The sequence below is a fragment of the Ailuropoda melanoleuca genome, chromosome 10 (assembly GCF_002007445.2).
Source record: "Ailuropoda melanoleuca isolate Jingjing chromosome 10, ASM200744v2, whole genome shotgun sequence".
Taxonomy (NCBI): domain Eukaryota; kingdom Metazoa; phylum Chordata; class Mammalia; order Carnivora; family Ursidae; genus Ailuropoda; species Ailuropoda melanoleuca.
Window position 1 is genome coordinate 106,643,777 of NC_048227.1, and position 16,326 is coordinate 106,660,102.

General features: G+C 44.3%; 1 protein-coding gene across 1 annotated transcript in view; it reads right to left on the bottom strand.

Moving 5' to 3' along the window:
* Positions 1-5,097: 5,097 nt before the first annotated feature.
* PDE10A (phosphodiesterase 10A) overlaps positions 5,098-16,326 on the bottom strand; it is a 301,507-nt gene continuing 290,278 nt past the window's right edge. Inside the window, exons 20-21 of the mRNA XM_034670799.1 lie at positions 14,200-14,288; positions 5,098-11,822 (exon numbers count right to left, since the gene is read on the bottom strand). Of these exons, the coding sequence (XP_034526690.1) occupies positions 11,705-11,822; positions 14,200-14,288 (207 nt within the window). The 3' untranslated portion in view covers positions 5,098-11,704. The remainder of the gene's footprint in view (positions 11,823-14,199; positions 14,289-16,326) is intronic.

Consider the following 16,326-nt stretch of genomic DNA (forward strand, 5'->3'; position numbering starts at 1 on the left):
ATCCTTTGTCTATTTTTAATTGGGTTATTTGTCTTTTTACTGCCTTTTTTTAAAAAGATTTTATTTGTTTGAGAGACAGCACACAGGAGCAGGGGAGAGGGGCAGAGCAGGCGCAAGGGGCAGACAGAGGGGAGAAGCAGGCTCCCCAATGAGCAGGGAGCCCAACTGAGGGCAGGGAGGGTGGGCGCTGGATCCCAGGACCCCGGGATCATGTCCTGAGCTGAAGGCAAACGCTTAACCTACTGAGCCACCCAGACGCCCCTATTGTTGAGTTTTAAAAATTCTTAAGCTATGTTGGGTCAAATCATATATATGATTTGCAAATATTTTCTTTTTTTTTTTAAAGATTTTTTTTTAAATTTATTAGACAGAGATAGAGACAGCCAGCGAGAGAGGAAACACAAGCAGGGGGAGTGGGAGAGGAAGGAGCAGGCTCATAGCGGAGGAGCCTGAGGTGGGGCTCGATCCCATAACGCCGGGATCATGCCCTGAGCCGAAGGCAGACACTTAACCACTGTGTCACCCAGGCGCCCCTGCAAATATTTTCTTCCATTTTGTGCATTGAATTTTTACTCTTTTCATGGTGTCCTCTAAAGCAAAAATGTTTTTATTGTAGTGAAGTCTGATTTCTTTGTTTCTTCTGTCGTCAGTAGTTTTGGTGTCATATCTAAGACACTATTGCCTACCCTGAGGTCACTTTGATCACAGTTACCTGCTAGGCCACCTCCTGAGCCTTGTTCACCTCTGTTGGTCACTCTATCCTGTTTTCTGTCCCTGCAGCTGTCCCTGTCTGACAGACANAGGAGCAGGCTCATAGCGGAGGAGCCTGAGGTGGGGCTCGATCCCATAACGCCGGGATCATGCCCTGAGCCGAAGGCAGACACTTAACCACTGTGCCACCCAGGCGCCCCTGCAAATATTTTCTTCTATTTTGTGCATTGAATTTTTACTCTTTTCATGGTGTCCTCTAAAGCAAAAATGTTTTTATTGTAGTGAAGTCTGATTTCTTTATTTGTTTCTTCTGTCGTCGGTAGTTTTGGTGTCATATCTAAGACACTATTGCCTACCCTGAGGTCACTTTGATCACAGTTACCTGCTAGGCCACCTCCTGAGCCTTGTTCACCTCTGTTGGTCACTCTATCCTGTTTTCTGTCCCTGCAGCTGTCCCTGTCTGACAGACAATGTATGTATCAACTGGCCCGCTCGTCGCTTGTCTTCCCACACACTAGACTGTACTTTCCTTGAAAGTAGAACTTCTCGTTTTTATTTAGGGCTGGATGCCCAGTGTCTGGAGCAGAGCCAGGCTGGCGGTGGGAAGTCACACAGCCAAGGAAATGACGGCCAGGCAGAGGACCAGGCCACTGGCCCCATGCCAGGGTCAGCACCACCAGCCAAAGGCTTCAGAGCAAAGCCCCTGGGCAGCTGGAATTCTGCAGAGCCCTATTGGAGGGAGCAAAGGAGCCAAACCAAACCAAACCAAAACAAAACAAAAAAACACAAACACAGTTAAAGAGCAGAGACTATCTGGGAGGACTCTATGAGTTGGAGAACGTTGTACGAACAACAGTAAGTACCCTGGTGGGGAGAGCAACATCCTGGCGTGACCGTTGCTCCTACGGGTCAGCTGGCCAGGGGTCTGGCCCAGCCGTCGTCCGGGGGTGGCTGTGGGGTGCTGCTGGGTGATACCAGCCTTTGAATCGCTGCGCTGGGTGAGGCCCCCTGCCCTCCCATCCAGTCTATTGGAGGCCTGACTAGAACAAAAGGTGGAGTAAGAGGATCTCATGCTTTCTCCTGTGTTGTTGTCCCTCCTAGGTCTAGGTGTGGCCACAGAAAGGTTGGGTCAGCTGGGGCGGGTGTCCTAACGTGAGCAGGGCGCGAGTCAGGTCCCTCATGGCGCTGCCCTGCCCAGTTAGGCTATTGTTGCAATGTCCTCACTAGCTCTTGACCTTGGCCACCTGACCTCAGTGATGTTCCTGAACCGGTCTGCGCTTCTGTGAGTTGGGTCTCACGGAGGCAGCGTGACCCCATTTGCNGGGTGATACCAGCCTTTGAATCGCTGCGCTGGGTGAGGCCCCCTGCCCTCCCATCCAGTCTATTGGAGGCCTGACTAGAACAAAAGGTGGAGTAAGAGGATCTCATGCTTTCTCCTGTGTTGTTGTCCCTCCTAGGTCTAGGTGTGGCCACAGAAAGGTTGGGTCAGCTGGGGCGGGTGTCCTAACGTGAGCAGGGCGCGAGTCAGGTCCCTCATGGCGCTGCCCTGCCCAGTTAGGCTATTGTTGCAATGTCCTCACTAGCTCTTGACCTTGGCCACCTGACCTCAGTGATGTTCCTGAACCGGTCTGCGCTTCTGTGAGTTGGGTCTCATGGAGGCAGCGTGACCCCATTTAACCCCAGCCACATAGCAGGTGTTGCCATCCATCCATCGGCAGAGCGGAGGTGCGGGCTCAGACGACCTGGTCACCTCAGGCGGCCCGTGCTCGTTTTTGTCTCCTTGTCACGCCAGATGCGGCTTGAGACTTCCTGAGGGGTGCGCCGCTGTCTCCAAGCTCCGGGAAGCAGAAGGCACGAGGACCCTCTTGATCGGATTCCCAAAACTGACCGGGGGCTTCCTCCCCTCGCGGACAGCACGCGGCCCCTCCGGGGAGCTGCACATTCACACCGCAACTGCTTTCTTTTCTGCCTTCCTGCCTTCCCCAGCCCAGGCCACCCTTGTGCTGGGCACGGAAACCTGAAAACATCTTGTTTCACTAGACCGGCAGCTTATAAATAGCCTTAAAAGCTTCTTTTTCCCCTCAAGATTTCGTCTGCTATGAGTTTCTGAATCTCATTGTGAAACTACGTACCTGTGTTGGTCAAGATGCACCCTTTGTGAGCAGATCCTGGGGAAGGCACATTTCAGGACAGCATGCGGCTTGTGCAGGAGTCTCCGGGCGCTGGCTGGCCTGCTTTCTTACGTACTAGCTACTTCACCTGATTTTCGTGGTCCTCATCTGAAAATGGGCGTGATGACGTGCGTCATTCAGAGTCGTTGGGAGAGCTGAGCTGGTAGGAGGGCCAGGCGAACCTAGATGCCCAATGCCTGCTAACACCGGTCATCTCGATTTGGGCGTGGCTCGGCATTGCAGCCTGGTTCTCAGAGTAGGGGATCAGAGGGAGTCCATTCGGGAGGGAGCACATTACTGACTGAGAGGAATGCGATTCTCAAACACAGGAGGTAACATCTGAGCTTCCAAGGATGAGCTGATGACGCAGAGAACAGAGTATGAGGTTAGGGACGTGGGGTGCTCAAGGGACAGATGTACGTTCATGTGACTGAGCCACAGGAGATGGGGACGCTGTGGGAGACATGTCCACCCTGCCAACTGAGGAACTTAATTTAACAATTTATTTTCAACTAAGTAAGGGCCCAGCAGAAGGTCACTGGCAAATTTCTAGGGGAGAATTGTTAAGAATAACTAGGCTCCAAAGCCAGTTCACATTTTTAGAAACTCAAAAAAGACTTGGTTGGGCATAAGGAGGAAGGATAGCTTTCTTCAAAAAATTGAGAGTTTGTCAGATAAAAGAGGGAGCGGACTTACCCATGTGCTATAAGCCAATATCTTGGAATAGAAATTATAAACCTACAGATTTCAGGACAACTTCAGATAGAACCTTCTGGCAACCAGAGTTGTCAAACAGTAAGTCTGGTTTGCTCACAGTGGCATGTCCTCCACCCCTGGACTATGACGGCAGAGGACTGTCTATCAGAAATGGCAAGTAAAAGATCTCATGTTGCAGGTGCAAGTTTGAACCAATGCCCCAACGGTGAAACCAATGATTTTACATGGACAAAACTCAGAAACCCAGAAGGCTTAGGAAATGGGGTGTTTTGATGCATGCTTTTTTTTTTTTTAGTTAATGCAAGGGTAATCAGGTAAATATTTTCTTTTTTTTAAAAAAAGATTCTATTTATTTATTTGAGACAGAGAGAGAATGTGAGAGAGAGAGTGCACAAGCTGGGGAGAGGGGCAGAGGGAGAAGCAGATGCCTCACTGACCAGGCAGCCTGACATGGGGCTCGATCCCAGGATCCTGGGCTCATGACCTGAGCTGAAGGCAGATGTTGAACTGACGGAGCCACCCAGGTGCCCCAGTAAATGTTATTTTCTTAATGTATATTAATTGTATTCACATGTCTTAGTTTTTCCGTATGCTTAAATGTTTGAATCGTTTTTTCTCTAATGACTTAGCATTTACTGACCACTAAGAGCATCGTTCTGAGCAAGACTTCTACCTAATTAGTGATAATTAGTGAAACAGACATCAGAAAGGCTAGACATTATCTGATCATGTATAATTACCAACTAAAAATTTGGAAGCTTATGTTTCAAATATGTTCCTGATTTTCTTTTCTGGTCAGTTTCCTTTTTCTCCACAACGTCAATCAAGGAAAAGTCTAAATCTGTGTGCAATGGGTGGGAGGCTTCTTTTTTATTTCTGACGGTGGGAGAAGGGTGTGGGGAGAGGAGGAAAGCAGAGTTCACAGAACAGCCCTTCTGTGTGGTTTCTGTTGCATCAGGCTTTGGTATTCTTATGAGAACGACAGCAAGTGTGTATTACTTGGAAAATGTTTAAGAATCGTCTTGTTAAATGCGTGAGATTTTCAGGTCTGCAAGTGTGTAGTTGCATCTGTCTGGGAGCTGTGACAGGGCAGCAGCAATCGCAGAGCAGGTGCTCAGCAGTAACGGCAAAGTGGCAAAGGCTTCGGGGAGATGAAGCAGACAATTCCAAACCCACGGAAGCGCCGCCGTGTCCTGCCTTCTGCTCCCAGTTCCCTCCTTCCGCCTTCCGCACATGAAGTGCCCGGTAGGTACACTGAATGCGTGTTTGCTTGGTAAGTGTTGCTTTTCAGGGTTCCTTTTGCTTCAGGACATAGACACGATGGAGAAATACGCCTTCTTCTCAAAGCTCTCGAGTCACAGGTTGATGGAAAAATCAGATGTGTGCATAAATATGGGTTCGAATTAAGATTAAGTCTACAGAGTACAATCTGCAACTCGAGTTACCAGGTAAGTTTACGGATATATTAATTCATGAAATTCATTTTAACACAGTCAACATTTTATTCGGTTTCACAGGAAATGAATATTTTAACAAAAATCCTGTCTCTAACATATACAGTGCTATGCAGTTCGAGGGCGTTCCATTAGTGAGAGTTGGTGGTGCAGAATTACATTTTAGGGGCTGACTACACTTTTGTCTAATGAACAAGGCTGTGGACTCTCATATTTAATAATGTAACAGGTCTTTATTTCAGGAAACATTTATTTTGCTTACTCCCAAATTTAGTTCTAAGACTTTTTTGGTGAAGGAAGATCTGTGGATACAAATGAACTTCTAACTTTTTGGTCTTAAATATTTATCATTTGCCTGCCCACCTAGTGGTAAGTAGGGATAGCAAAATAAACACCGTTTCTTTAAGCTGAGTTGTCAAGATAAAGCCATGAGTATACTTATCACGGTACACAGATGATGTGAGGTTTAACCCAGAACGTTTTCTTTACTGCAACAGAGAGAATCCCAACACTTAGACACGTAAGCATGCATACAACGGGAGTCCTTCCTGCTCTTGGCCGGGTGAATCTGGATGGTTCCGCGGCCCCTGGAGGCCACGGGAGCTATTTCAGGAGTCTTAGAGTCAGCACTCCGGACCACCAGCTTCGGAATCTGAAGCACTCGTTCTAAAAGACCAGTTTCTCCCAAATAGTCTTCAAACCTTTAAAATTAGACAATGGAGTTAATAATTCATGTTACACAATTTAACATCTCAGGTCGTCTCATCCTTCTGCTAGGAAGTGGCTGACGCAGACATACCACATGGCGCCACCGTGAACGCGGGGTCTTCAACGCAGATGAGGCCTGGAGTGTGTGCACACACTTGGATGGAGCCGCCGACCGCCTCCTCTACAGACAAAACATCTCTCATCTTCCCCGCAAACGAGAGCAAATGATAAACGTGAAAAATGATATTTTAAAAACTCTGTATTCAATTATTCACACCAAAGGATATCCATGAAAATTATGAACATCTCTACATATATTTCATGTATCATACATATATATATACTTTGTATGTATAGTTACATATCAACAACAAATTCCTTGATGCCCTAAGCATCTAAGTAAAACAAAGCTAGAGTTCGCAGCGTAACACCCATATATGCATATATACTGGCAGTCTGAATTATGAATTTATTTACAACTTGCCTCGGTTATAATAAATCATTACTGTTCTATTATACAAACATAACGGTAAAGGTTTCTTTTAAATACAAAGACTGCAAATGAATACATGAAAAATTACACACATGTACAATATTTATAATTTATAAATGCAAAGTTAAGACCTCTTTAAATTATTGCACTTGTGCATTTTACAAAGATTTTTATATGTCATACATATAAAATAATTGTTTTAAGTTTGCTAACTCATCAACTATAAAGAAGTCGGGTATTATTAACTTGGAAATTCCTTCTCCTTCCAAAAGAGAGCCCACTAAAACTTTGGATACAGATCCATCAACTTTACAAATCGGTCTATTAAGCTAGCATTGTATTTTGGACAGCTTATAACCCATCTCATGCCCTAGCAGTCTGGGGTCAGCAAGACCACAGCTGGCGAACTCGTGGCTACCTTAACTAGGTAGGGATGCAGGATCTTTTTTGTTCCTATGGACTTGTAAAGAAAGCCACCTTTTCTTTCCAGAAAGATTCAAGATGCTGCATACCTATAAATTTCGGTAACTTTCACAGTGTTTGGGCAAGCACATTATTTCACGTGGGTCACTGGGTTGGGTCTGGCAAATAGGTCGGGGCATTGTATAGAAACACTTTCTCCAGATCAATCTGTTGAACTTTCAACGTGCGCACCAACAGTGTGCGTGGAACATACACCACACAACAGATCGAGTGGGAAATAATACTCCCCTTCGGCATTTACGTTACATCTCTGTTGGCGAGATGGCCAGGACTGGGTATGACTCAAGTGGCTAAAGGAAAACAAAGGTTGCAACACCCACAGCCTAACAATATTCCAGGTGAGCTGGACGACCAGATGATACACTTTGCAACTTCCACTTGCAGAAGGGTTAGAAACTTTCCATTTACGTGTCTGTAAATACACAGTATCTCAAGATTATCACTGACACCAGACATGTGTAGACTGACTTGTCACATGGATTCAGCTCTTAACTTGCAGGCTAGGTCCTCGGATGACACCGACCCACACCCAGCAGAGGCACACCCAGGTCTGCACGCATTCAGTTACCGATCGCTCACACTTGCTGTGAAGCGAGGTCCAACTATGCATGAGGTAAACAGCATTGCTGTCCACTGTGGGGTCGGAGGGGGGAAAGCTTAGCAGGTGAGAGAAGATAGTAATGCTTCTTTGAATTTGAAATATTGTGTCTTGGGAAACATTAATGTCTTTCTCTTCATCCCACCCTTTTCATTTAGGACCAGACCGCCACTGAAACTTCTTTCTTTTTTGCTATTTTTACCATCACAGAAATGCATCTAGTGCTTCAGACAACCAAAACATCCAGTACAGAAAAAGACAAAAACCAGAAAGGGTAGAGTACTGCATTGGGAATCACTAACTTGAACTTAAGATTAAGTGCTGAAAGAAATGGGCAGAATGTGTATCAGGGTAGATACCTGTGCAAAGGTGAAATAGAACAGCCATGCACTGGCGACAAGCAGGGGACGGGGAGGGGGGGACAGGAACTGACAGCATACTTGGCTAATATACATTTTATAGAGATTTTAAAGTCAGGCAATAAAAGGGATACATTAATGTAACTAAATGAGTCTTTAAAGAATTAAACCCTAAATAAAATCAGCGAAGTGTAGAAAGCAAACACATGTCTGAAATAGATAAAGGTTAGAAGCAATTTTCAAAATCTAAATCATGCATATGTACCTGAAACCCAACAAGGTCACACCCACCATAACTGTGTCACAGTTCTTGGAAGTTCTTGCAGAAAAGACCGCATCTGAACAGCTCGCTGGCTATAGTCATAAGGGTGTGTGCGAATGACATCAAATAAAGGATAGAAGTGTGATGAGGAGAGAATGGTCCTATCCATTCAATTTGATCCAATTAACCATGGATATATCCCTTTAAATGTTTTTAATTCTAGTTAAGCAAGAAAGGCAAAATAATAAATATATGAACAAAGAACTAAAATTACAGTATTTAAAATAAAGGCACAGGCCAAGGCATGGTGAATAATTTAGTCCTATTAAAGCTCAAACCTTAATTTTGAGTTAAGACCAGAAACATAATATTCAAACCAAATCTATTAAAAAATCCAGTAGCTAAGGATTTATGCATCTATGTGTATCCTGTACAAAGATATCTAGTGTGCCCGAACATACCGATAAAGCAAAGTCACTGAGATTGACTGTACAAAATTAAAAAAGTCTCAAGCTACCTAAAATGCATGCTAAGAAGAGGAAACCTACACTGAACAGACCCAGTTTCAAAGAAGTTCTGTTTGTGTCGCTGTGAGAACAAGTCACCTCCGGTGGCACCGTATCATCTGCACAGATGCCTTCCCACGGCGGGAGGAGCCCAGTGTGAGCGTGGCCCTGCTAGGTAACTCCGCCCGGTCTCCCTCCAGTGACCGGTGTCTCACAAGCCCCGCAGACATCAGGAGAGCCGGGAAGTGGCTCTCAACCCTGCCCCAGGGAAAGGGCCGTTTCGAGAATTACTTTCCACATCCATCTTATTTGTTTTCCTAATTAATTAAATCAAAGTCAAGTATTAATAAGATGCTTGCAATTTTTAGAGTTTTATTCTGCTGCCTAAGTTCAGTATTTCATGTTATTGGCATGCATTTCCAAGAAAATTTCTAGTTAAAAAATATATTCACTATCTCTGGGAAGATAATGGAATAACTGCATTTGACAATAACACTGTGTCCATTATAAATCAGCACAACCAGTAAAAACTTCCACAAACTGAACAGCCTACATATACTCACAGCTGGCTACCAAATTCATACCAAACAGGGAAATCTTGGCTCAACGTAAAATACCGTCATAATGAGAAACTCGTCAACACTTTCGGTAATAAAAACCATCTGCCCTTTCAAGAAAAGATCTGGGAGAAAGATGAGAACAGAACTCAAAAGTTTGTCTGCTAAGTATATCTGTCCCAAGATAAAAATACTCCTAACTGCATTTTTTCCCAAAGCAGATTATTGACTAAATATCACTGCATCTTGGGCCCATTTTAGGTAAATGTATGATTCCTAAGTAGATCTTAAGAATATGAACAGTTTACAGGAGAATACAGTCCTTCCTTTGTTCAAACTTTGCTTTATGACAATATTTTAAGAGAAATCGACCAACCAATAAACCCATGTATGTTTCTTTGGAAAACTGTACAAAGTACATCGTCAATAATATAAGACATCTGGCTCTATCAAAAGAAGAGAATTTTCTGTAGTAATTTTAGAAAAGCAATCTTAAAAAGCAAAAATAGCCATAAGATTCCCTCCCCTCAGCACTGTTTTGTCTATATCAAAAAGCAAAATTCATGCATTCTTAAGATCTTTTTAATTAAGCAATCCCCAGTGGTATTTCCCCCCCACCGCCTTGCAATTCAGTGGAATTCCATCACATGACTACACTAACTCCTGGGACTGAGGTTTGATTCGATGGGTCCAGTTTCATAAATCTGGGTGCAGAAAAACACGCAACATTTTAGAATTCAATTCTATAAATGCACTAACATGAAAAAGGACATTTTCTGTTCACATTTTTCCAACACACAAAAAATCAGGTTTTGAAGAACGGAGCCGATTTTTACTTTCTATAGATGTGCCTGCATCGCTATTCCTTATATATACGTCCTTTTGTTCCGTGTCTATCTAGCCACAGCGGTGTTTCTCTCTTCAGAGACTTCATTTTACCTCATATTGTATAATTACAAGAGCAAATGGAGTGCCAGGGAGGGAAGATGGCAACTTCCAGAAGCCCATAGGGAAACTGAACACATAGTGTTACTTTTAAAAGAAGAACAATGTTTATATATAACTGACTCTGCTACAACTTAAATCATGTTGTAGGAACATCTGATTTCTTTTTGCAAAAACCATATGAATAACAATGTGTACAGTATTGAATATGTAAAAGAATATTTTAAAAAATTTATTTTATCAAAAGTAATATTCCAGCTTCCTGCCAAGTGCTTAGCAGATAAGCTGTTTGTTAGGGATCCGCCGATCACTCCTTGAGACTCTAGTTCTCTCATCCTTTCAGGTCAGGACTAACCACAGCTCTGGAGGTGACCTCGCCATCATGCTAAGAATCTCGACAGCTTTAATGTGCACCAGAGGTGACTGGCTTGTAATCCTTGTAGGAAGGGGTCCAGACCACGACTTTTGTGTATTGTTTTCAAAACACTTACATTGTAGAGTAGGATTAGTCTACCAAAAATTGTACAGAAGACTGTCCAAACCACAGGTTTGGATGCAGACACGTGACACCGGAGCAGAGGGGAGAGAACAGAAATGCGCCCCGATGCGCTCGCACTGAGCTCTCCTCCTTCCCATCGTGGGCACAGCGCTTAGGAAACGGGGGCAAACCGGGGGACGGGTGCAGCAGAGCAAAGTAAAAATTACACAAGACTTAAATTTTATGGTTTAATTTGATTTTAAGAGAAATGTATGGAATTTAATTAAATAATTCATAGAATAAACCTCTCATTTTGAATGTGAGTCTAAAATTTTGCAATGACACCAAGTGAAAATATAAAGAAATCATTATTAAAATTCACATTTGACATCCCGTAAGACCTGTCTGTTAAGAAAAATTCATACGCCTTGCTTTTGTTTTGCTCTTTATGCAAAGGGTTTAGAAAATTTGCCTACAATGAAGAAAAAAAATAAAAACTATTCTTTGACATTTTTTGAATCGACGCTCGGCGTTCTCAGATTTATTCTGAGTATATCTGCATCTCTTCTCAAGAGGACAGAAAGTCCACCTCCTTTAGTGTTAATTCTATCCATCGAAGCCCTTTAGTATAGACTTGAAGAACACACTGTAGGTCCACCCGACTTTTAATTCATGAGGCTTTGAGACAAGAATCTAATTTTCCATCACTGATTGCAGAAAGACACTTCTTACTGTCACCTCAATGACACCTGTCTTGCGGCTGTCTGCTACAATTCACGCTAATTACGAGTAGGTCACACACGAACATTCACAATAGCAATGTGTAAAAATGCCTATTTATAACCAACAACATCAAAGCAACATTGGTGTTAAAGCGAAAGTACAATACCATAATAGTACCATTTTAAGCCCTCACTAGAAAGATACAATGGAAAAGCACCCCCTTCTGAATAATTCTTGTCCATTCCCACTAAGGCCTCAGCAACGGGAGCCTGTTAGAAAGGCCAGGTCACAAGTCAAACGGAGTCCCTTGGTCGGCTGATTTCAGGTCACGGGGTGGTCCTGGTTGATCACTGTCTCTGACGCGTCACGGAGGAGACTGGCGGGGAGTCATCGGCTTAACGTGCTTCCTTGATGTCACCTTCTTCGAGAGGCTTGCGTCCTAGTTACCAGGTGTAGGTTTCCCCCCACGAAAATAAAAGGAAGAAATGTCAAAGAAGCAGGACGAGCACGTTTAGGTGGGACAGCTCATCGAGTCGCCATCAGTCATCGATCTTCACAGGCAGCTTCTCGGAGGGCCCGTGGGCCCCTGGCTGGGATGAGATCCACACTGCGCTCTCCTCCCCTCGGATCACCTTCTCCCACTGGCTGAGGTTATTCCTAAGGATAAAAGATGCAGGGACAAGGGTGTTTAAAAAAGGATTTCTGGGCTCGGTCTCAAACATTAACCACACCCCCCTGAGGCGTAGCCGAGCACGATGGCCCTTTCTGGTACCCTTCTGACGCCGACAATGACCAGCCCGTTGTGGCCGGGCAGGGTCTCAGCACGTCTCCCTGATGAGGTCCCGCAGCTCATTTCTGCAGCAGAGCCTGCGGCCAGCAAGTCTCCGGGGGGCACCTTGTCCCAGGAGCTCCAGGCGACAGGAGTGACAGGAGAACTCAGCTCAGGACATACCATCTCGTAATCAGTGAGAAAGGAGGACCTGGAAAGGGGCACAAGCCACACAGTGTCCTCCCCAGGAGCACAGAGGTACATGGAGAGGAAGGGAGGCCTGGGCGGCAAGAACGTTCGGCCACAGCCCCGATAGCCAGGAGCTCCCGCTCTGTGGGTGGAGACAGTGTGCCACTTGGGGTCCCTGCCATTGGGGAGCAGCCTTCTACTGAACACTGTCCTATATAAACAGTCACCTAAGTTACACAAGGTACCAGTGTTGGAAACTTCTTCGTTACAGTAAAGCTGTCTTTGCATTCTGGCAACCTGTGGTCTCAGACGCAGGCTGCTCGTCCCCGCTCCACGGGCCTCTCTCTCTCCAAATCTGAGCTTCAAATGCTGCGGGCATCGGGCATCCCCATCTCCTTGACCAGTGTGACCACCACCTCGCCCCACGTGGCTGACCAGGCAGAGATCTTATCAACACTTGCCACCTTGCACCTCGCTGTCTTAGCTACAAAGCCAAACTCGGAAGGGAACCTTGCACCAGCAAACACAAAATTCACACGAAGCACACACAGTGCAGACGCCTCTGGACAAAGGAATCTCTACGATGTTACAACCTGGAACTGACACTTTTAGCTTCTGTGTCATATGACCACATATTATTTGCCCAGAACCTAAACAGATTTTTGATATATTGGAAAAAAGACCTACGCTAATTTTGCCATGTTTCCTTGGACACAAATGATACACGAATTTTTTTTTAAGTGTTCCTAAGATTAAAATGGCCTTGAGGAGATGGTGTGGTTTAGCCAAGTCCAATGAAGCAAGAGTGCGTCAAAGCCGCTGAGACCGAGGAATCCCTATCCCTGTGCTTGATAACGACAGCAAGCACTCATTCTGCTGGGTCCAGATATTTAACAGAAAATACAGATAATTTTTGGATCGGAAAGGACTTTTGACTGTTACCTAGGATTTTTTTTTTTTTTTTTTTTTTTTTTTGGTAATGACATGGATTTTGATTGATATTGCCATTTCTCTTCGGTGGGGCACTGACTTTTCCAACCCGATTCTGTCAGGAACGAGTCCCAGCTCATACTCCATATTGTCCACATGGCTTAGGCCTTATGTAATAAGATAATATTTTAATGAACTAACTGCTGATTAAGGTCAGTGATGGTGCAAAATCAGCTGAGATGTTATGCTCATGTCCCCAAGAGCAGAGAAAGAAGAGAAACCATCACTTACGTAGGAAAAAACAGGACCTTTTTTCCCCCATCTCCCTCCTTGTTGGTTTCCTTTGTTTTCCTTACAATAATTCATTCATGAAATGAGTTTCAAAAGCAGAGGGTGGGAGTCTACCAAAGGCTCTGGTTTTGTTTAAAACCCTGTGTCTGTCCTCTGTCCCCCACAGTGTGCCCACCCAACCCCCAAGGGTGCTCCATAGCTAAATAGTTAGAAAAATCAGCGGGACACCAGTTCTCTTGCAGAAAATCAACACATACGGCTGCTCTGCTCATTGTCCTTTGACTTCCCCAGAGGGAACTTCTTTCCAAAGTAACATGAAAATCTTTAAAAAATGGCAATGTTCTTAGCTGAGCACATCCCTCAAAAGCAATGAGAAAAGGGTGCAGAGTCGTCTGGAGCTGGAACGGATGACAGAGGGACAGAGGGCTCGGATCTCTTCTGGGAAGAAACTGAAACTCACAGAGAAAGAAGATCCCAGTCAAGTCTCCCCCTCCTCATTTACACAATAAACTGTGGAATTGAGCCGAGCCCTTCCAACAAGCAGTCTCAAATGTACTTTCCGGTCCTGCCTTTCTAAAAACAATCCTGCCTTTTAAAAAAAGCACTGGGAGTGGATCCCTGGGTCCTAACAAAACCCAAACCCACCCCAGATACCTTCTTGCTCCTTTTTGGTGAATGAAGGACTTTATGAATACTCTTAACACATACTTGTTACCTAGGCAAACACATGGCCCATAAAACGACATTTGGTGTAAACTGTAATAAGACACAGCACGCGCACTGATGGAGAGGAGAGTCCCACACAAGTCTTCATGTTTTCGTGCCATCACAGCTGGCCCAGGCCGCGGTACGTACCTGCACGCTTTGAGGAGAGGCTCTGTGGGCGGGAAGATCTGGGTGAGGGTGGTGTAGCAGGGGATGGCCACGGCGTTGTAGAAACCCAGCTGCCCCGTGCAGAGCCGCGCACAGCGAGACACAAAAGTGCATGTTAGCAACAACCTCTTGGCTGACCGTCTACTTCTCAAGCCCAACTATAAAAGTAAATGTCCTGATTTGCTCCCTGATATGTGGGCTCAAAGAATATGGCTGCAGAGTGCATTTAACAATGCCTTAAAATACGTCCTTGAAATAACACACATTAAAAAGAAGTTCACCCCAAACCCAAGTTCAACATTCAGTGAACTCCATTTATAGATCAGTCAAGTTATAATGCAGGCACTGTTCTTGCTGCTGGTCGAAGTTAGTTTTCTACCACAGACATTTCAAAGTCGACCCTGCTATTCTTCTATAAGCGGCCTCTTCTCCAACTTAGTATTCGGGATTCGGGGCAGGTGTGTCGTGGGCTTGCTACCCTTGGGTGTCCGTGCCTTGTTTGGTCTCCTGAGACTTTCTCCCGCCCCCTCCCTTTTTTTGACCTACAACAAATCTCACAGACCGTATCCTAGTTCTTTCACATTATAGTTCTCTTAATATGCCTCAATTCACAGTTTTTCATCTATAGTACTTTAAAAAATATATATTAAATGGCATTTTATTAGCAATTTTAGGCTACAGTACAAATAAATGCTGCTGGCCCAGACTGGCCTAGGGAAGGCTGGAAGGCAGATGGTCTAGCTACAGACAACTGCCCCAGTGGCTGACACTGTGGACAAGAGAGGACGGGCTCTCTGGATGAGGGGACCGCCAAACCAGGGCTTACCAACTTCTCTAAAAAACGGAACTTCAGTGAGATGCACCAAAGGGTACAGAAGAATGGAATCTACTTGGTACCTTTCTGCTTTCTCCTGCTGTACTGTCTATCGTCACAGTAGCCTTATTAGAATAATGCCTACGCACTCCTATCTTTGACTTTGTAAGTCAACACAGAGACTTCCCTTATTTTAGTATCTTAGCAGATGTCATGGAGCAGAAGATCTCGAGAAAGAAATCTTGGAAAGAAGAGCGTTTTATTATTATGGCCAAGAATAATTTAATGATAATCACAACTGAAGCAATGAAGTTGATAAAATATCAGCTGATCACAGAGATATTTTATTTAAAACTCTCTCATACAATAAACGGATCTGCAATTTTGGCAAAAACCCAAACTCTTCTCTTAATTAAATGGCACTACAACAAAGCGCCTTCTCGGATGGCACTTTCAGCTCTCCTATGCACTGTGTTGGGATGACAGCTTAACTATCTAGAAAGAACTTTGTTAGATCCTTATCTTAAGCCACATGGCAAGATAAGTTTCAAAGGAATTAACAAATCAAATACAAAGTGATGAAAGAAAGTAACTAAGGAAAAGAGGGGTGAACGTTTACATTAAATCACACAGTGAGACAGGACCTTTACAATAGGACATGAAAAGCAGATGCCAGACAGGGAAGCTAGATCTCTGTGAGCTCACATACGGGAAAGTTCCCTAAACTATATTAAAAGGAGACAAAACTGCCGGAACCACATGCAACAGGCCCGTGGGGCCAGGCGTGTCGGTGCGTGCTCATCAGGGAACAGTGAGCGCCCATCGGACACGGAGGGGGAGCACACAAGCACACTGAACTGAGGACCACAAGGACGAGAAAACCACGTGGCTCTTCTCTATGCTGACGTCTCCGAAAAACTGCGGACTTACCCCAACTTTGGTTTGAATAGTAATAAATTAACTTTAAGTGAAATAGGAACGCTCCAAAACCATCATCCTGAGTTTTCTGAAATGTTTTCTAAACGAAATTCTATATTATAATTATTTGTCCATAACTCACTTCCCTGTTACGGTGTTACAAGATTGGTAGTTTAAAAAGACTACAAGCTGAGAAATAGATTGCATTACACGTGCAAAACTGACAGGCAAGACAGCTGTCAAAACATCAAAACATTGACATAAATCATGTGGTAAGGCCTGAAAAAATAATAATTAATGTCAACTGATGATAAGACAAAACTCAAAATATACTAAAATGCTATGCATTAGCCTGATCAAAATCTATAATGTTACTC